The 21,446-nt window shown below is 42.9% G+C and overlaps 1 protein-coding gene across 1 annotated transcript; it reads right to left on the reverse strand.

Annotated features, from left to right (window-relative positions):
* Nucleotides 1-1,380: 1,380 nt before the first annotated feature.
* LOC130736160 (uncharacterized) lies at nucleotides 1,381-20,944 on the reverse strand. The gene is made up of 2 exons (XM_057588005.1): nucleotides 19,658-20,944; nucleotides 1,381-1,806 (listed from the first exon to the last, which is right to left on the reverse strand). The coding sequence occupies exons 1-2, from the start codon at nucleotides 20,942-20,944 to the stop codon at nucleotides 1,381-1,383; spliced, it is 1,713 nt and encodes a 570-aa protein (XP_057443988.1).
* Nucleotides 20,945-21,446: the final 502 nt, after the last annotated feature.

Raw genomic sequence — 21,446 nt, forward strand, 5'->3', positions numbered from 1 at the left:
TTCCAACTGAAGAAAGATTGGAAACGTCGAAACAAGTCTGGAAACGCGGACGGAATCTTCGTTAGAAGTCCCGAATAGAAAAAGTCTTCATCCTTCGCTCAAAACTTGGGTTTCGAAGCAAAGAAATTAGAGTCGTCGAGCTTCCGGAAAGTGAAACCTATCGTGCGTACAGTCCAGAGTTCCGAAATGAAACGCTGGTCGATGGAAAAATAAAGAGAATCTTTAAATTTTCCGAGAGTTCGAAAGCTCACCCAAAACGTTGCTTTAAGAGCGAAATAGCTTATTCTGGACACGCTCGCCATAAGGCAGGTGTGCAGACGACTCGCACTAACTCCGAAAACAACTACGCAACATTCCTCAAGCAATTCCTGAACTTTCTTCTTCATTAATCTTTCTCAAATGTCAAACTCCTGTCACGCTTACACTGATTCTACGTGTGAGTCGGAAACTTAACTTGTTCTGAAAATCCAGGTCTTACACACTCAATCTTCAATATTATTCTGCCCACCTTCAGACTTCAGTTCTTTGTCCTTTTATACTTCAGTAGCGGCGGCACTAGGGTTGCTTGGGCTGAAGAACAGACCTAATCCAACTCATATCAGCACAGAATCTTCCAAGATATGATATGAGTAACTAACGGCTTAAGGATAGAAACAAATGTTCAATCACTAATTTGTTCCAACAACAAACAGCCAGCGTATATCTCCCTTTAATGAGTTACTTGAATCTCAAGTAATAACAAATCACATACTCTAACCTGATAACCAAGGGACCCACACCGTACGCCAGTTGGGACAAATGTCCTAGCCTTCACAAAAGCAGATGTCACAACATCGGCTAGGACATCAGGTTGTTTTGAACAAAATGTATGACAACAAAGGAACAACAATCTCCCCCTTTGTCAAATTTTGTCTAAAAACAACTTCACAACCAGAGAGGGAAAATCACATAGAGTCAGCAGCGGAGAAAAAAAAACAAACTCCCCCTCAAACAAAGCATCTTTGTACCCAACCAGAGAGGAACTCCCCCTCAAATTATGCATCCATGTAGACTGCTTGAAGTATAAATACCAAATGCATAGCAGCACGCACGAAAACTAACACACCAAGTAATGCTTGAACAGAACCAGTAGAATACTTGAACAATACTTGAACAAACAGCTTGAACAACTAGTACATAACCGGTCTTGAATAAGTCTTCATGATTATTACAGAACAGAACCAGAATACCAAGTCTTCAAAGCAAAATGAAAGAACGACACACCAACCAACAAAAACAACAACAACACTACTCCCCCTTTTTAGCACAAATTTGGCAAAGATGGAAAGAATTAAAGCACAACCAAGTAAGAATCAACTAGTACAACTACTAGGACAAGTACTAAACATCAGAAGAAGAGTGTTCTTCTGCATTGTCTGCAGATCCTTCCTTCTCAGCAGCAGCTGCAGGCTCACCCTCTTGACCAGCTTCCTCCTTGAGAATTTGAATTAACGCATCCACTTTAAGCTTCCTTGCAGTAGCAACCCTGATGGTTTCTTGCAACTCCTTAGAAATATCTTCCAATTCAGAAATGACACTCTTGGTTCCAGAAGCTGACGTATAAACAGGCACAGATGTCCTATTGGATGGCAGATCAATGTTCAGGACATGAGGTTCCAAGAATAAGCGATGATCCAAGGTAATAGGATTTCCTTTGGGGAAGGGCACATCATTTACACCAAGAATATGAGGATGTTGTTGCAGTATAATAGCAGTGAGAAGTGAAGGAAAAGAGACAGGAAGCTTCACTGCACACGTCTCTGCATGCTTCAGTGTTTGAGTAAACACAAAAGAGCCAAAATCAAAATGAATCTCAGTTCCTGTAAGACCTGGATTTACAGAGCAAGTTAATTTCCGACTCACGCGTAGAATCAGTGTAAGCGTGACAGGAGTTTGATGTTTGAGAAAGATTAATGAAGAAGAAAGTTCAGGAATATCTTGAGGAATGTTGCGTAGTCGCTGTTGGAATTAGTGCGAGTCGTCTGCACACCTGCCTTATGGAGAGCGTGTTCAGAATAGGCTAATTTCGCTTTTAAAGCAATGTTTGGGCGATATTTCAAATCCTTGGAAAATTTAAAGATTCTCTTTATTTTTCCTTCGACCAACGTTTCATTTCGGAACCCTGGACTGTACGCACGATAGTATTCACTTTTCGAAAGTCCGACGACGCTAATTTCTTTGCTTCGAAACCCTAAATTCAAGCGCTGGATGAAGACTTTTTCTATTCGGGACTTCGAACGAAGTTTCCGTCCGCGATGCCAGATTTTTTCGACGTTTCCAATCTTTCTTCAGAAGGAAGTTTTGTCGTCTGACCATCACAGCAAAAAGTAGTTTTTCGGGAAAGATTAACTTACACCACTTTTGGGATTTTAGATATCGTTTTTCCCAAATGTTAGAGATTTGTTTTGAGTTCTGGAAATCTGTCGCCAGAATCTCTCTTAGAATTCTTCGATGAACGTGCTGAAAAAATCGGAATCGCGAAATTTTCATTTTTCCGCGATTTCGCCTGCCTATAAATAGCTCAAAAATTCAAAAATATCCCCATTTTCACCCATCAAGGCCGCGGGTTTGAAGGAGAGCAAGGGAGAAGAGATTTTCGCCAAAACTCGACCGATCTTCGTGCAGTTCGTTCCTACTTCGAGGTACCTAGGTAACTAGCTTGATTCTTACCTCTGATTACTGTTTCTACTGCGTTTCTGTAGTCGTTTCTGTGCTCAAAGTTTTGAGCTTTTTGTAAAACTATCCGTTTTTCCTGATTTCTTTGTTGGGTTATCTTCCTTACGTGCCCAAGAGCCTAAAACCCTCGTCAGTATTCGCCGATTGTGATCGAGTTGTCAAGGATCTGAAAAACTGATTCAAAACCCTTTTTGTCGCACATTTCGAAACTTTACTGTCGAAAAGTCGTAATCTGACTTCGTGCATTTAGGATTAGTTGTCACGGATGTGGTTAGGATCATTGCTGTCAAATTTGTTTTCCGAACTGATAACTTTGAGGTTTTGAGCTTTTATTTTGGACCAAAACGCTCCTGAACAGTCGTATTTTGATCCGATCGTCCGAAAATTGTTCCGACAGTTGCTTTGCCTTAGTTTTACCCTAAAACTACCTTGTAAACGGATTTGATCGAAGAAAAAGAGTCGGAGCTCTTTTTCCTTTATGGCCGAGAGCTATTCCAAGGGGGGGGGGGGAAGTTTTTCGTTTTCGAAAACTTGTCTTTTCGTACTCGATTGTTGTATTCTGAAGCTTTAATGCTTTGTCTATCATTTATTAGTTGTATTGCGATCGAACTAATCGATTTTGTTTGGATTCTGCTTTGTTTTTCTCCGAGGTTCAGTTAAAGGAACTTTGAGAGTTTCAGAGCATTTGTGTGAAGGAGATTTAGATCACGAGGCTGGAGCAGCTCGAGGTTAGGGCAACTTACTATTAGCTATGACTGCATGATAGGCGTCGATAAATTCGACTTATGCTTTGTTTGATGTTGATTATGATGATGAGTTGATGTTATGATGTTTTTCCATAACTTGTGATATTGTGATATTGTTGGATTTGTGCGTTTTGACGCGACTTCGGAGTGGGGATTCATTGATCTGGTGATCTTTGATATTTCGGGTTGGATGAACAACCCTAGGCAAGTTCAAACTTGAGTTTTGAGACTTAGCCATTTGTTCGTATTCTTAGACTTTCCCCGGGAAATATCTTTTGGGTGTTTGGTCTTTGAAAACTTAGAATGATTAGACTTTGATTATGGACGAAGGTCACAAGAGCAAGTTAAGCATTCATCCTGGAATGAAAAAGATGTATCAGGACTTGAAGGTGAATTTTTGGTGGCCAAGAATGAAAAGACAAGTGGCTGAGTATGTAGCTGCATGTTTGACGTGTTAGAAGGCAAAAGTGGAACATCAGAAATCTTCAGGTATGCTACAAAGCTTAGATGTACCAGAATGGAAATGGGATAGCATATCAATGGATTTTGTAGTGGCTTTGCCAAGAACTCAAAAGGGATACGATTCTATTTGGGTAATAGTGGATCGATTGACCAAGTCGGCTCACTTTATACCTGTGAGGACTACGTACAACGTGGAGAAACTATCAGAGATTTATATAGCTGAGATTGTACGACTCCATGGAGTACCGACCAGTATTGTATCCGATCGAGACCCAAAGTTTACTTCACATTTTTGGGGAGCTCTTCAAGAGGCTTTGGGAACAAGACTGAGACTAAGTTCTACTTATCATCCGCAGACTGATGGACAGACTGAGAGGACAATCCAGTCATTGGAAGATTTGCTACGCGCTTGCGTGTTAGACAACAAGGGCAGTTGGGATAACCTATTGCCATTGATTGAGTTCACATACAACAACAGTTTTCATACGAGTATTGGTATGGCACCGTATGAGGCTTTGTATGGCCGCAAGTGTAGACCACCTTTGTGTTGGTATCAAAACGGAGAAAATCTGTTAGTAGGACCGGAACTTCTGCAACAGACAACCGAGAAGATCAAGCAGATCAGAGAAAAGATGAAGACTTCTCAGAGTAGACAGAAGAGTTATGCAGATCAAAGGCGCAAAACTCTGGAATTCGAAGAGGGAGACCATGTATTTCTGCGAGTGACCCAGACTACGGGAGTTGGTCGAGCAATCAAGTCAAAGAAGCTTACGCCGAAGTTTATTGGACCTTATCAGATCACTCGTCGAATAGGACCAATCGCTTATCAGATTGCACTACCTCCATTTCTATCGAACATTCATGACGTATTCCACGTGTCACAACTGAGGAAATATATTGCGGATCCGACACATGTTATCGAGCTGGATGACATTGAGTTGAAGGATGATTTGTCTTTCGAGACACCGCCAATTAGCATTGGTGACACCAGGATAAAACAGTTGAGGGGAAAAGAGATCGAGTTAGTGAAGGTCATATGGAACAAAGACGCCGGTGATGCGACATGGGAGCTGAAGGAGAAGATCCAAGAACAGTATCCAGAACCTTTTACTGACCCTTAAGTTTCGAGGTCGAAACTTTCTTTTTGGAGGGTAGTAATGTAAGACCCAAGTTTTTAAGCTTATGCTAAGTGAATAAACTTCTTATTCACGATTAGGGTTGATGTATCGTGAAAGGAAACCTGAACAAGAGTTTACTAAATGAAATAAATTTATGAAGGAGAAAGTTCAGGAAAAGTCTGAGGATCGTATCGAAGTCGATATAAGTTATAGCACGATCGTTATACGTTTAAACCTAGAGCAGAAACCCTAGTAAATAGCTAGTTTACGCTTAAAGTCACGATGGAAACTTATTCCAAAAATCTTCAGAGAAATGTTAGAATTCCTCTTAATCCATATATCACAATCGTTTCGAGGCGAAACTCTAGGATCTACGAACGTCCGATTCCAATCATCGGAAGTTTGCCGAAACCAAAACCTTGATAGTTCAAAAACCCTAGAATCAACCGACAATGAAGACTTTCTCTATTCAGAGCTTCAAATGAAGATTCTACACGCGTACACCCATTTCTCTTGATGATTTCAATCATTCTTTAGAAGGAAGTTTTCTATTCCGACATCCGATGCAAAAAGTAACTTAGTTTTACACCGACTTTGCATTAGTCACCTAAAATACTAGGGAACCTCTTTTGAGTTTTGGATTTGTGTCGCCAAAACATATCTTAGAATTCACGGAGAATGAAGCCGGAAAAATCAGATTCGCGAAACTTTCATTTTCCCGCGTTTTGCCAACCTCTATATATAGCCAAGAAATGAGAAAATATCACAAATCTCCACCATTTTCTCTCCAAAACCCGCGAGCTCACCAAGAGGAAGAGGAAGAAGAGTTTTTGTTCATTTCTTGCTTGATCGTTGATCCAACAGTTGATACTTCAAGGTACCGAGGTATAGTCGCTAATCCTTACCTCTGATCGTCTTTTCCATAGCTTTTCTCTATGTCTTTCTGTGCTCATAGTTTTGAGGTTTTTGCAAAACTATCCTGAATACTTCATTTTTGATTCTAAACATCTTCCCTACGTTCTCCTGAGTATGTTTAGCTAATAATACTGCGCCGATTCTCGAAAAACTACCGTCGAGTTTCAATTCTGCTTAAAATACCCATTTTGGGGCAAAGCTTCGTCCTTTGGGCTGAAAACTATCGCCTTAGCTTAGTGCTAGTAGGATTAGTTGTCATAAACGTCGTTGGTGACGTCCCCATCCAATTTGCTTTTCGAAATTTCAGTTTTGAATTTCTGAGCTAAAAATATTGACCAAAATACCCCTGCGACAGTTTTTGATCCGATAATTTTTCCGAGTTTAGAATACCCTTAGTTACGGCTAATGATAGCATAGGAACCAAGTTTGATCGAAGAAAAATCGAACCCCACAATTACCAATAGTGGCCGAGCACCCTAAGGGGGAGGGAGGAAAATTCCTTTTTCGAAAACTTGTCCTTTCGCGCTAGATTATCGTACCTCGGAGTATGTACTACTTCGTGTAACCTTAGTGAGTATTGATAGCTTAGTTTCCGATAGATTTTGATAGAATTCTGTGGTTTTACTTTAAAGGTTCATTTGAAGAGTTTCCCGAGGAACAAGGCTTTGCTTGTGAAGAGGAGTTAGAAGATCACCCTGGAGAATCTGCAGGTGAGGGCTACTCACTGAATCTTTAGTTAATGCTTAGGGTCGATGCTTTCGACATTGATTTACTGTTTATGCACTTGTTTGTGGTTGATTGGAAAAATGTTTTCTAAGGCTTCGGCTGACAATGTAGATGATTCATCTACTGACTGTTTTTGACATTGACTTACATGCTATGTGCTATGTGGGTAATCTAGGATGTGTGGTGCATGCTTTATATGCTAAGTGCTACTTGTTTATTCTGAGATGTGTTGATATATGACATGTTTGTTGACTGTGCTGGTTGAATTATGCCTTTTCAATGAAATCTGTGTTTCTGAAAAGTGAGAATAGCGGGCAGGTCATGCCGATTTTACTTTGAGAGTTTTGAGAAAGTTTGATAGGACGAATGAGATTCGGGCCTTGTTATGGTTATAATGGATCGAGACATTCTCGGGGAGTTATTTGGGATTTTGGGATGTTGAAAACTCATAAGATTTGCGATAAGACTAAAAGGATATTATTTTGTAAAAAGAAAACTCATAAGACATTAAACAACCTCTAAATCTTCAAATAATGGTAAGCCCGTGAGTCCAGCACCGGAGCGCATCGCGGTTGCGAGAGGAGGACGGGTAGTGTATGTAGACTTGGTCGTTCTGGATTCAGATTCAGACGACGATCATGCTAGCACGTAGGTTTAGTGCTGGTGTGAGCTCCTCGAGATAGGATTAGTGTAGGAGTAGAGTCTTAGCTCTGACTTTCATTTGTTTCTTTGGGGACAGGGTAGTTTCCCACCTATAGCTTTTTGTGTGGTTTCTTTACGGGAATCACAGAGAGTTGGTTGGACTTAGGAGGTCTTGTTTTAGGCCATTGGGTCAACTTATTCTCATTTTTGAAGGTGGTGTTGCGGACACTTAACCTTACCATTTGGGTTGTACATATTGCCTACGGGCGCTACTTTTCTCACTTCCCGTCACTGGAGGTTTACTCGTGATGTGGTTAGCTACTTACAGCGGGGGCTGTAATATATATTGTATATTAGTTTTGTTGCCTTTCGCACTTGCATCTTATTTATTTCAGTCTTGTTTATATTATCGAAAAAAAAATATTCACGTTTTTTCCGCATTAGTTTATTTTTGGTTACTAAAGTGACGCCACCGAAATCGGGGTGTTACAACTTGGGAAACTTAGACTTTGAGAAATAAACTCATAATTTGACTAACTCGAATCGAAACAATTTTTATTAACGTTTAAGCATAGGAAAGCTAAAGGGGAAAATAATTTTGAAAGACGGGGAAAAGTCGACTTTTGATGTGGGTTTCTGGGAGATTTTGGTGGACACCACGGGGGGGTGAACCACGGTGACGATTAAAAGTCACAGAGTACCTTAGTACTCTTGTTGTTGGAGCGGTGTTGTATTGACCGACACTTAGTGCTCTTGTTGATGGGGTTGTGTTGTATTGACCGACACTAAACCCTTGGGTTCTCTTGTTGTTGGAGTTGTGTTGTATTGACTGACACTAACTCTTGGGTTTGTTTTGAGTTTGGGTTTGAGCTAAACACTTGCGTGGCGAGGACGATTCGATGTTTGGCTAACCATATTGCATCATCGGGTGAATAACGGGAATGGTTCACCTGTGCATCTTTTGGTGAATAACGGGAATGGTTCACCAATGCATTAATGATGAATAACGGGAATGGTTCATCATACGGTGAATAACGGGAATGGTTCACCAAGGATGAATAACGGGAATGGTTCATCCATAGTGAAGAACGGGAATGCTTCACTTGTGGCGAACAGGAACGCGTCACAATCCGGATCATATTGATTGCATTTCACGCATACATTCATTCTGACTGGAATTGTATGCTGTTTGATTTATTGAAGCATTGTTAGAGCCAATAACATGCTAGGATTATCTATATGTATATATAACAACATATATATCTATACCCATATCACTTGTTGAGTGTATATCTACTTTATTCCGTGAGTTGACCCTAGCGCCTTGGCTTTGGTTTCATGTTTGTGTTTGGGCGGTCGGCCTGCTGCCAGATGTCGATGGCCGACTGGTTCTCGATGGTCTCTCCCTCGAGGGGGATCAGGTATGAGTTGGTGGATCGTGATGCCCCCACCGCTTGGGTGATCGATGTGGCTGGTCACCGAGCGACGTACCTGGGAAGGGTCATGGAGGACCGGACGGATGAGCGAGGACGTCTGACGAGAGGAGTGCTACGGCGTATGGAGCTGAGCTTTGACTTGCCGCCCTCAGTTCACTGTGGACCAGGTACTGGTCGAGGACCACCTGCACCACCTCCTGCTTCATCTTCTGATGACGAGGACCCAGCGGAGATCGAGCCTGCTGTTGCTGCACCTGTTGCGCCACCTCCTGCTACTGCCATTGATCCTACCGACGTGGCGTCGTCTTCTAGGCTTGTGCGGCCGAAGAGGGAGTCTGTTGTCCCATCTGCCTCACGTCTCTTTTCTTTCTCTTCACCGCACGGCTACCGTGTGGACCCCTTGGTTAGGGTGGTGGAGGAGGATGTTCTTACAGGAGAGGTGGATGTGGAGACCGGCTCGACTAGGACGGTGCGCAGGACAGTTAGGAGGGAGGTCGTGGACTTGGACACCGAGATGATTACGGTGGATTCCGACTCTGACTCCGAGAGCAGTGGGGAGAGCTATTCGCCGAGCAGCGATGAGGAGGAGGAGCTATGAGCTGAGCTGGGAGGGTAGGTTAGGCTAGCGTCATTTTTTGTGTAGAGCTCTGATCGTCTTACTTTTTGGGACAGGGTAGGTTTCCGATGTGTGGCTTTTTGTGTGGTTCTTTTGAGGAGGATCACAGAGAGTCTGTCGGAGTATAGGGGTCTTTTGTTCAGGCCATTTTTGGGTGCCGACTTTCTCTTGGATGATTGTATATTTGATACTTTTACTTACAGTTCTGGTTCTGTATATATTTGCCTGCGGGCACACTACTTTGGAGTCACTGCGAGTGCGCGTGACGGGAGAGTGCAGCTGAGGCTGTACATGTGTATATATTTGTATATCGGTTAGTTAGTGTTGGGTTATGTCTTTATTTTCTATCGCTTTATTTAAAAGGAATCAAACGAAAAAAAATTACCTGTTTTCCGCGTGAAGTTTATTTTTGGTTACTAAAGTGACACCTGGAAATCGGGGTGTTACATTGTGGTATCAGAGCTTAGTCGAGTCTTTTGGGAGTCTTTGGGGAATAGGTCTTCTGTGCTAGGTTGTGTGACTCTGCAAAGAGTGAAAATTGATTGTCTGCAGAACGATTTTTCGTTCTAATTGGTTGCATTGTTACTTAATCAGATGGAGTAGTTTTTGTGCTATCGTACGATTAGGACTAACAGTTTTCTTGGGGGTAACAGACAATGGTGAAGACGAATCAACTAGCAGAGATGATGGCCACTATGGCCCAGGCAATGACTAACCAAGCAAATGGCAATGCTTTGAGGCGTGCTGCGGAGGAAGCGCGTGAACAACACCAGCGTCAGAGGGAGGCGACTCTGGATCAGAACAAAGGGTTGAATGACTTCAGGAGACAGGATCCACCTAAGTTTTCGGGAGGTACTGACCCGGACAAAGCGGATCCCTGGATAGAAGAAATTGAGAAGATCTTTGGTGTGTTACAGACGGCTGAGGGAGCCAAGGTGGGAATGGCAACCTATCTGCTATTGGGTGATGCTGAGTACTGGTGGAGGGGAGCCAGAGGGATAATGGAAGCAAATCATGTTGAGGTGAACTGGAATTCTTTTCGAACTGCTTTTCTCGAGAAGTATTTTCCTGACAGTGCTCGTGACGAGCGTGAATCACAGTTTCTGACTCTTAAACAAGGGAGCATGACCATTCCGGAATATGCTGCTAAGTTGGAGTCTCTGGCAAAACATTTTCGCTTTTTCCGTGACCAAGTTGATGAGCCCTACATGTGCAAGCGCTTTGTGAGGGGATTGAGACCTGATATTGAAGACTCAGTGAGACCATTGGGGATCACGAGATTCCAAGCATTGGTTGAGAAGGCAACTGAGGTGGAATTGATGAAGAATCGGAGATTTAACAAGGTTGGAACCGGAGGACCAATGAGGTCGACACCACAGAGTTTTCAAGGAAGGGGAAGGTTTCAGGCGAGGAAGCCATATCAACGTCCTGCGGGAAGAGGGTTTACCCCGGGATCTTACAAGCCGATGACTGCTGCTGCTACTTCTGAAGGGTCGGGAAGCCGTACCCAAAACCGTGAGGTAACTTGTTTTCGATGTGGAGGAGTCGGACACTAGGCAAACAATTGCACGAGGCCACCAAGATGCTACAACTGCAATAAATCTGGGCATCTGGCTATTAATTGCAAGGCACCAAAGGCTGAACCGTCTGTGAATGCTGTTAGTGGGAAGCGCCCAGTGGCGAAGGGAAGAGTGTATACAATGGATGGTGAAGAGGCTGAAGGAGCAGATGGATTGATCAGAGGGGAATGTGAAATTGACGGTAATCTTCTAATTGTACTCTTTAATTCTGGTGCAACTCATTCATTTATCTCTAAGGATTGCGTATCAAGACTGCATCTGCCTATTACTACTTTGAGTTTTGATCTTATGGTGACTACACCTGCTAGGACCCTAATTGCTAATGCCGCATGCATGCACTGTTCAGTAGTATATAGAGATAGAACTTTTCATGCCAATCTAGTATGTCTACCCCTTAAAAACCTAGATGTAATCCTCGGGATGGATTGGTTATCCCACTACCATTGTCTTTTGGACTGTAGTCGAAAGAAAGTGGTGTTCCCAGACTCGGATCTTTTCGAGTATCTTTCTATTAACCATATTAGTGCATCATTGAGCAAGGGCACTCAGAGGTACTTTTCGTTGCTAAGTCTGGAGGGGAAGAAGGAATCAGATATTCATGGTATTCCGGTGGTTCGAGATTTTGCGGATGTTTTTCCTGGAGATGTACCTGGACTACCGCCATTGCGCGATGTAGAGTTTGTGATCGACATTGTACCTGGAACCGGACCGATTTCGATTGCACCTTACCGTATGGCACCTGCGGAGTTAGCAGAGTTGAAATCTCAGTTGGAGGATCTTTCGGCAAAAGGATTCATTCGACCAAGTGTTTCACCGTGGGGTGCGCCAGTGTTGTTAGTCAAGAAGAAAGACGGAAGGTCGAGATTGTGTGTGGATTATCGACAACTGAACAGGGCGACGATCAAGAACCGATACCCGTTGCCGAGGATAGATGACTTGATGGATCAATTACGAGGGGCTGCCGTATTTTCCAAGATATACTTGAAGTTAGGCTACCATCAGATCAGAGTGAAGACTGAGGATATACCAAAGACTGCATTCAGAACACGTTACGAACACTACGAGTACCTAGTGATGCCGTTTGGAGTGACAAATGCACTTGCTGTTTTCATGGATTACATGAACCGCATCTTTCATGAGTTCTTAGATCGGTTTGTGGTGGTGTTTATTGATGACATATTGATATATTCGAAGGACGCGAAGGAACATGATGGACATTTGCGCCAAGTTTTACAAGTGTTGAGAGAGAAAAAGCTGTATGCAAACCCTTCTAAGTGTGAATTCTGGTTGGAGGAAGTCAATTTCTTAGGCCATGTTATCTCAAAGGAAGGCATAGCTGTGGATCCAGCGAAAGTAGAGACCGTTTTGGCTTGGGAGCAACCGAAGACAGTGACAGAAATCAGAAGTTTTGTGGGTTTAGCTGGATATTATAGACGCTTCATTGAGGGATTTGCCAAGATTGTTGGACCTTTGACTCAACTGACGAGGAAGGATCAACCTTTTGCATGGACTGAGGCGTGTAAATCAAGTTTCCAGACTCTGAAGGAACGTTTAACGACGTCACCTGTGCTTATTTTGCCGCAACCACTGTGATGCTTCGTATCAAGGCTTGGGATGTGTACTGATGCAACATCGAAAAGTGGTGGCTTATGCTTCGAGACAGTTGAAGACTCATGAGAAGAACTATCCGACTCACGATTTGGAGTTAGCCGCTATTGTGTTTTCGCTGAAAATCTGGAGGCATTATCTCTATGGTTGTACTTTCACGATATTTAGCGATCACTAGAGTCTTAAATACTTGTTTGATCAGAAGGAGCTGAACATGAGGCAACGAAGATGGATGGAGTTTATCAAAGACTATGAGTTTACGTTGCAATATCACCCTGGGAAGGCAAATGTAGTTGTTGATGCTTTAAGTAGAAAGATGCATGTCTCGTCAATGATGGTTAAAGAGCTGGAGTTACTGAAACAATTTCGAGATATGAGTTCAGGTGTGACACCGTCTGAGGGAAAGTTGAAATTCGGAATGATCAGAATCGCCAGTGGACTGATGGAAGAGATTAGAGAGCAACAATTGCAAGATGCGTTTCTGTTAGAGAAGAGGAACTTGGTAATTCAAGCGAAAGACCAGGAATTCAAGATAGGAACTAACGATATCTTACGATGCAAGGACAGAGTTTGTGTACCCAATAATCCAGAATTGAGAAGGCTAATCATGGATGAAGGACACAAGAGCAAATGGAGCATGAAGGTATGAAAAACGGTAGAAAGGGGGGGGGGGGGTTTGAATAACGTTTTTAAGATAAAGCTTCCACCTTAAAGATTTTGACAAATCTTTCGAGAACTTAAGTGCTAAAGATAAGAGATAGAAAAGCACACAAGGATTTTATCCTGGTTCACTTGATAAATCACTCAAGCTACTCCAGTCCACCCGTTAAGGTGATTTCTTCCTTCTTAGAATGAAGGCAATCCACTAATCAGGTATGTGTTACAACTGCACTTGAAACCTACAAGTGACTAACAATACACTGACTTAGCTCACACTAAGATTCACTCTCTTAGTCTTCTCTAGGATCCGATCAACCTTGATCTCCTAAAGGAACTAAACAAACTGTTTAAGAAATAATGTTTACAAGAGATTTGCTTCTAAAAAGCTGATAGTAAACACAATGAATTTCAGATGAAAGAATGCTCGGAGGTTTTTGAATATAGCTTGTGCTTGTGTAAATTCTTCCAACCGCATCTTTCAATATTCAGCCTCTATTTATACTCCAAGGATTAGGGTTTGAACGATGCATGGAAATGCTACCGTTGGAGGGCAGTTCTGGAAATTCCAGCTTCTGCTGTGTCTGAGACTGTTAGGTAGGTCGTCAGGAAGGTACAGTTGCTTTTGTACTTGGATAGTGACTTGACCTTTAAACCTAGGAGACTTCTGATCAGGGGAATGCTTCATGTTGGAACTTGTGAAGCCGGTTGATCAGAGTCAGAGGGAAAGCACAGATCGTCTGGACGTTGTATCTTCTGATTCTGAACTCAGAGGGAAGTACATGGTCTTCAAAGTTTCTTGCTTCTGGACATCAGAGTTTCCACTATTCAGCTTCTGGATCTTCAGAGTCTTCTACACCATCAGAACATCTGAACCTTCAGTGTTTCTTGGTTGTCAGAACTTCTGGATCTTCAGAACTTCAAGTGACTGAGTCCACATCAGAGTTTTTATAACTTCAGAACTTCTGAAGCTTTTCCACTGTTCATACTGAACATGGTGAATGCGAAAGCGTTTCTTGGGACACTCTTTAAGCACAGTGCTTCTGATTTGTGTGAGATTGAATAGAGGTCAGAGCCTGTAAATAGCACACTCAGAAAAACACGTTAGAGTACCATAATTGTTCATACTCAAAAGGAAAACTTGTAATCATCAAAACATAGAGTTGTACTACTAGATCAAAACTTGATCTTACAGAGCATTCATCCGGGAATGACAAAGATGTATCAAGATTTGAAACTGAATTTCTGGTGGCCGGGAATGAAGAAGCAAGTGGCTGAGTATGTAGCTGCATGTTTGACTTGTCAGAAGGCGAAGGTAGAGCATCAAAGACCTGCCGGTATGCTACAGAGTTTAGATGTGCCAGAATGGAAATGGGATAGTATATCCATGGATTTTGTGGTAGCTTTGCCAAGGACACAGAAGCGACACGATTCGATTTGGGTGATTGTGGATCGTTTAACTAAGTCAGCGCATTTTCTACCAGTGAGAACTACCTACAATGTGGAAAAGTTGGCTGAGATTTATGTGGCGGAGATTGTGAGACTACATGGAGTTCCGAAGAGTATTGTGTCTGATCGGGATCCAAAGTTTACTTCGCACTTTTGGGGAGCTCTTCATGATGCGTTAGGAACCAAGCTGAGATTGAGCTCGGCGTATCATCCACAAACGGATGGGCAAACAGAGAGAACTATTCAGTCGCTAGAGGATCTACTACGGGCTTGTGTGTTAGATAACAGAGGAAGTTGGGATGATCTTCTGCCATTGATTGAATTTACCTACAACAATAGTTTTCATGCGAGCATTGGGATGGCACCGTATGAGGCTTTGTATGGTCGAAAGTGTAGGACACCGTTGTGTTGGTATCAAGATGGGGAGAGTTTGTTGATCGGGCCAGAATTGCTGCAACAGACGACTGAGAAGGTTAAGCAGATCAGAGAAAAGATGAGAGCTTCACAGAGCAGACAGAAGAGTTATGCTGATCAGAGACGTAGAACCCTAGAGTTTGAAGAGGGCGACCATGTGTTTCTACGAGTTACTCAGACTACGGGGGTTGGACGAGCTATAAAGTCAAGGAAGCTCACGCCAAAGTTTATTGGGCCTTATCAAATCACTCGACGTGTTGGACCAGTTGCGTATCAGATTGCACTACCACCGTTTCTTTCCAACATTCATGATGTATTTCATGTGTAGCAGTTGAGGAAGTACATTCCAGACCCGACTCATGTAATCGAGCCAGACAACGTTGAACTAAAGGATGATTTGACCTTTGAGGCACCGCCAGTGAGTATTGGGGATAAAAGAGTAAAACAGCTGAGAGGGAAGCAGATTGCAATGGTGAAGGTGATATGGAACAAGGATACGGGAGACGCTACATGGGAATTGGAAGACAAGATCAAGGAACTGTACCCCGGACTTTTTGCAGAACTCTGAGTTTCGAGGACGAAACTTTCTTTTTGGAGGGGAGTATTGTAAGACCTGGATTTACAGAGCAAGTTAATTTTCGACTCACGCGTAGAATCAGTGTAAGCGTGACAGGAGTTTGATGTTTGAGAAAGATTAATGAAGAAGAAAGTTCTGGAATTGCTTGAGGAATGTTGCGTAGTCGCTGTTGGAATTAGTGCGAGTCGTCTGCACACCTGCCTTATGGAGAGCGTGTTCAGAATAGGCTAATTTCGCCTTTAAAGCAATGTTTGGGCGATATTTCAAATCCTTGGAAAATTTAAAGATTCTCTTTATTTTTCCTTCGACCAACGTTTCATTTCGGAACCCTGGACTGTACGCACGATAGTATACACTTTTCGGAAGTCCGACGACGCTAATTTCTTTGCTTCGAAACCCTAAATTCAAGCGCTGGATGAAGACTTTTTCTATTTGGGACTTCTAACGAAGTTTCCGTCCGCGCTGCCAGATTTTTTTCGACGTTTCCAATCTTTCTTCAGAAGGAAGTTTTGTCGTCTGACCATCACAGCAAAAAGTAGTTTTTCGGGAAAGATTAACTTACACCACTTTTGGGATTTTAGATATCGTTTTTCCCAAATGTTAGAGATTTGTTTTGAGTTCTGGAAATCTGTCGCCAGAATATCTCTTAGAATTCTTCGATGAACGTGCTGCAAAAATCGGAATCGCGAAATTTTCATTTTCCCGTGATTTCGCCTGCCTATAAATAGCTCAAAAATTAAAAAATATCCCCATTTTCACCCATCAAGGCCGCGGGTTTGAAGGAGAGCAAGGGAGAAGAGATTTTCGCCAAAACTCGACCGATCTTCGTGCAGTTCGTTCCTACTTCGAGGTACCGAGGTAACTAGCTTGATTCTTACCTCTGATTATTGTTTCTACTGCGTTTCTGTAGTCGTTTCTGTGCTCAAAGTTTTGAGCTTTTTGTAAAACTGTCCGTTTTTCCTGATTTCTCTGTTGGGTTATATTCCTTACGTGCCCAAGAGCCTAAAACCTCCGTCAGTATTCGCCGATTGTGATCGAGTTGTCAAGGATCTGAAAAACTGATTCAAAACCCTTTTTGTCGCACATTTCGAAACTTTACTGTCGAAAAGTCGTAATCTGACTTCGTGCCTTTAGGATTAGTTGTCACGGATGTGGTTAGGATCATTGCTGTCAAATTTGTTTTCCGAACTGATAACTTTGAGGTTTTGAGCTTTTATTTTGGACCAAAACGCCCCTGAACAGTCGTATTTTGATCTGATCGTCCGAAAATTGTTCCGACAATTGCTTTGCCTTAGTTTTACCCTAAAACTACCTTGTAAACGGATTTGATCGAAGAAAAATAGTCGGAGCTCTTTTTCCTTTATGGCCGAGAGCTATTCCAAGGGGGGGGGGGGAGTTTTTCGTTTTCGAAAACTTGTCTTTTCGTACTCGATTGTTGTATTCTGAAGCTTTAATGCTTTTTCTATCGTTTATGAGTTGTATTACGATCGAACTAATCGATTTTGTTTGGATTCTGCTTTGTTTTTCTCCGAGGTTCAGTTGAAGGAACTTTGAGAGTTTCAGAGCATTTGTGTGAAGGAGATTTAGATCACGAGGCTGGAGCAGCTCGAGGTTAGGGCAACTTACTATTAGCTATGACTGCATGATAGGCGTCGATAAATTCGACGCATGCTTTGTTTGATGTTGATTATGATGATGAGTTGATGTTATGATGTTTTTCCATAACTTGTGATATTGTGATATTGTTGGATTTGTGCGTTTTGACGCGACTTCGGAGTGGGGATTCATTGATCTGATGATCTTTGATATTTCGGGTTGGATAAACAACCCTAGGCAAGTTCAAACTTGAGTTTTGAGACTTAGCCATTTGTTCGTATTCTTAGACTTTCCCCGGGAAATATCTTTTGGGTGGTTGGTCTTTGAAAACTTAGAATGATTAGACTTTCGAAAACTAAAGACTTGGGAAACTTAGACTTTGAGAAATAAACTCATAATTTGACTAACTCGAATCGAAACAATTTTTATTAACGTTTAAGCATAGGAAAGCTAAAGGGGAAAATAATTTTGAAAGACGGGGAAAAGTCAACTTTTGATGTGGGTTTCTGGGAGATTTTGGTGGACACAACGGGGGGGTGAACCACGGTGACGATTGAAAGTCACCGAGTACCTTAGTACTCTTGTTGTTGGAGCGGTGTTGTATTGACCGACACTTAGTGCTCTTGTTGATGGGGTTGTGTTGTATTGACCGACACTAAACCCTTGGGTTCTCTTGTTGTTGGAGTTGTGTTGTATTGACCGACACTAACTCCGAGTTGTGTTGTATTGACTGACACTAACTCTTGGGTTTGTTTTGAGTTTGGGTTTGAGCTAAACACTTGCGTGGCGAGGACGATTCGATGTTTGGCTAACCATATTGCATCATCGGGTGAATAACGGGAATGGTTCACCTGTACATCTTTTGGTGAATAACGGGAATGGTTCACCAATGCATTAATGATGAATAACGGGAATGGTTCATCATACGGTGAATAACGGGAATGGTTCACCAAGGATGAATAACGGGAATGGTTCATCCATAGTGAAGAACGGGAATGCTTCACTTGTGGCGAACGGGAACGCGTCACAATCCGGATCATATTGATTGCATTTCACGCATACATTCATTCTGACTTGAATTGTATGCTGTTTGATTTATTGAAGCATTGTTAGAGCCAATAACGTGCTAGGATTATCTATATGTATATATAACAACATATATATCTATACCCATATCACTTGTTGAGTGTATATCTACTTTATTCCGTGAGTTGACCCTAGCGCCTTGGCTTTGGTTTCATGTTTGTGTTTGGGCGGTCGGCCTGCCGCCAGATGTCGATGGCCGACTGGTTCTCGATGGTCTCTCCCTCGGGGGGGATCAGGTATGAGTTGGTGGATCGTGATGCCCCCACCGCTTGGGTGATTGATGTGGCTGGTCACCGAGCGACGTACCGGGGAAGGGTCATGGAGGACCGGACGGATGAGCGAGGACGTCTGACGAGAGGAGTGCTACGGCGTATGGAGCTGAGCTTTGACTTGCCGCCCTCAGTTCACTGTGGACCAGGTACTGGTCGAGGACCACCTGCACCACCTCCTGCTTCATCTTCTGATGACGAGGACCCAGCGGAGATCGAGCCTGCTGTTGCTGCACCTGTTGCGCCACCTCCTGCTACTGCCATTGATCCTACCGACGTGGCGTCGTCCTCTAGGCTTGTGCGGCCGAAGAGGGAGTCTGTTGTCCCATCTGCCTCACGTCTCTTTTCTTTCTCTTCACCGCACGGCTACCGTGTGGACCCCTTGGTTAGGGTGGTGGAGGAGGATGTTCTTACAGGAGAGGTGGATGTGGAGACCGGCTCGACTAGGACGGTGCGCAGGACAGTTAGGAGGGAGGTCGTGGACTTGGACACCGAGATGATTACGGTGGATTCCGACTCTGACTCCGAGAGCACTGGGGAGAGCTACTCGCCGAGCAGCGATGAGGAGGAGGAGCTATGAGCTGAGCTGGGAGGGTAGGTTAGGCTAGCGTCATTTTTTGTGTAGAGCTCTGATCGTCTTACTTTTTGGGACAGGGTAGGTTTCCGATGTGTGACTTTTTGTGTGGTTCTTTTGAGGAGGATCACAGAGAGTCTGTCGGAGTATAGGGGTCTTTTGTTCAAGCCATTTTTGGGTGCCGACTTTCTCTTGGATGACTGTATATTTGATACTTTTACTTACAGTTCTGGTTCTGTATATATTTGCCTGCGGGCACACTACTTTGGAGTCACTGCGAGGGCGCGTGATGGGAGAGTGCAGCTGAGGCTGTACATGTGTATATATTTGTATATCGGTTAGTTAGTGTTGGGTTATGTCTTTATTTTCTATCGCTTTATTTAAAAGGAATCAAACGAAAAAAAATTACCTGTTTTCCGCGTGAAGTTTATTTTTGGTTACTAAAGTGACACCTGGAAATCGGGGTGTTACAGTTCCTATACGGTAGATCAACTTGGCCAGCATAGCAGAGACTGCAGAGGTATGATTAGAGGGAATCCAATTCACCACTCCAATCCTATTCAAAATGACATACTTCACCGTCAAATGTCCAGTAGAGAGAAGCTTCTTGGCAGGCCACTTCGTCACCTTTCCTCCAGTCAGTTCTTCAGCAATGGTGTCCAGAGAGAGTTCTTCTTCAACAAATTCAACTACACTCCTCTCGAGTGCTCTATTTATGATTGCAGGAGAGAAACTCACACACTGACCCCTCACATAGACTTTTCTAAATTCAGGACTGGCAGGATTGCCAACATCATCAGACAAATTGACTAGGAACTCCTTCACTAGCCTATCATAACACTTGCCTATCTCCATAACAGTCTTTCTCAAACCAGCTCTTGTGATAAGAGCAACAATCTCCTTGCATGCCAAAACATCAGACCCAATTTCCCGTTCCTTAGCAATACGTCGCTGGAAGACATACTTCCATTTGATGGCATTCTCAGCAGCATGAAAGGAAACATTATCAAGTGGAATTGAAGGAATATCCTGCGGAATGCGCTTACCAAAAAACTTCTTTCTCTCAGAGGTCGTGATGTCCAGGACATCGGCTTCAACATCCGAATCTGAATCCAGTTCAACCCTGGAAACCTTCTTCTTCTTCACAGTAGTCTTCTTTACTTTCTTGCCAGAGGACTCCACAACCTTTTTCTTTCCCTTGCTTTGCACATCCACTGGTTTTGATTTTGAAGAGACAGAAGTGGACTTTGCTTTCTTCTTTTGGCTCACAGGGGTTTCTCCAACAGATGCCCTTCTTCTTTTAAGTAACCTGTCAGCAACACACGCCAAGGGTACTTCCTCTGAATCTTCACCGTCAGAGATATCGTGAACAATGGGAGGGGTCTTCATAGACTCCACTAACAGATCTTCCTTTGAACCTTCAGCCTTGGAATCCGGATTCTTGGACGAAGGAGAAGAAACCTTTGAGAGTGAACCTTCCTTGTCAGGCTGATCAGAGATTGTCGCATCTGAGGAGTGTGTAGACGTTGTGACATCGTCTTCATCATTTGCAGAAACAAAAGAGTTTGAAATATCCTCAGACACAGGGGCCTCAGCGTTTTGCATTGGGATTGCGCGAGACTTGTAGCGCTTCCTGGATGGAGTTCCTGAGTTCTTTTTGGAATGAGCGGAAGAACTTGTGTGCAAACCCATAACCCTAGCACCACCAGAAGTTCTCTCTATTTTCCCCTTCACAGATTCTTTCTTGCATGTAGACATGTTACAATGGTAATGAAGAAAGAACAAGTACAAGAATTGAGAGAATTGTAAGTAAAGAGAACCGGAGATTGTGAGATCAAGATTAGCAGTTTGTTGTGAGATTGGAATGGGGTCGTTGATGATGATTATATAGTAGTTTAGTGGGAACGAAGCAATGATGTCACAGCGGTAGTTAATGGTAGTTACGAGAAAACTAGCCGTTGGACTGAAAAGAACCGTTAATTGCTATGCTCCTTCGAAGAGACAGATCCCAAGATTTCCTCTTAAGTTTTCAAATGTAGCAGCATCCAAGGGTTTGGTAAAAATATCAGCCAATTGTTTCTCTATGGGAACATGTTCCAAAGTGAGTATTTTGTCCTCAACCAACTCCCTGATGAAATGATGTCTGATATCTATGTGCTTGGTTCTGCTATGTTGAATGGGATTCTTTGCAATGTTAATGGCACTTAAATTGTCACAATACAATGTCATGACATCTTGCTTGACTTCATACTCCTTCAAC

This window comes from Lotus japonicus, chromosome 2, assembly GCF_012489685.1.
Source record: "Lotus japonicus ecotype B-129 chromosome 2, LjGifu_v1.2".
In the NCBI taxonomy this organism is placed as follows: Eukaryota; Viridiplantae; Streptophyta; class Magnoliopsida; order Fabales; family Fabaceae; genus Lotus; species Lotus japonicus.

Coding starts and splice junctions, on each gene's coding strand:
- LOC130736160 (XM_057588005.1), bottom strand. CDS start 20,944: ATGTCTACATGCAAGAAAGAATCTGTGAAGGGGAAAATAGAGAGAACT. Junction 1,807..19,657: donor TGATCTACCGTATAGGAACT/GTAACACCCCGA, acceptor CAAACACTGAAG/CATGCAGAGACGTGTGCAGT.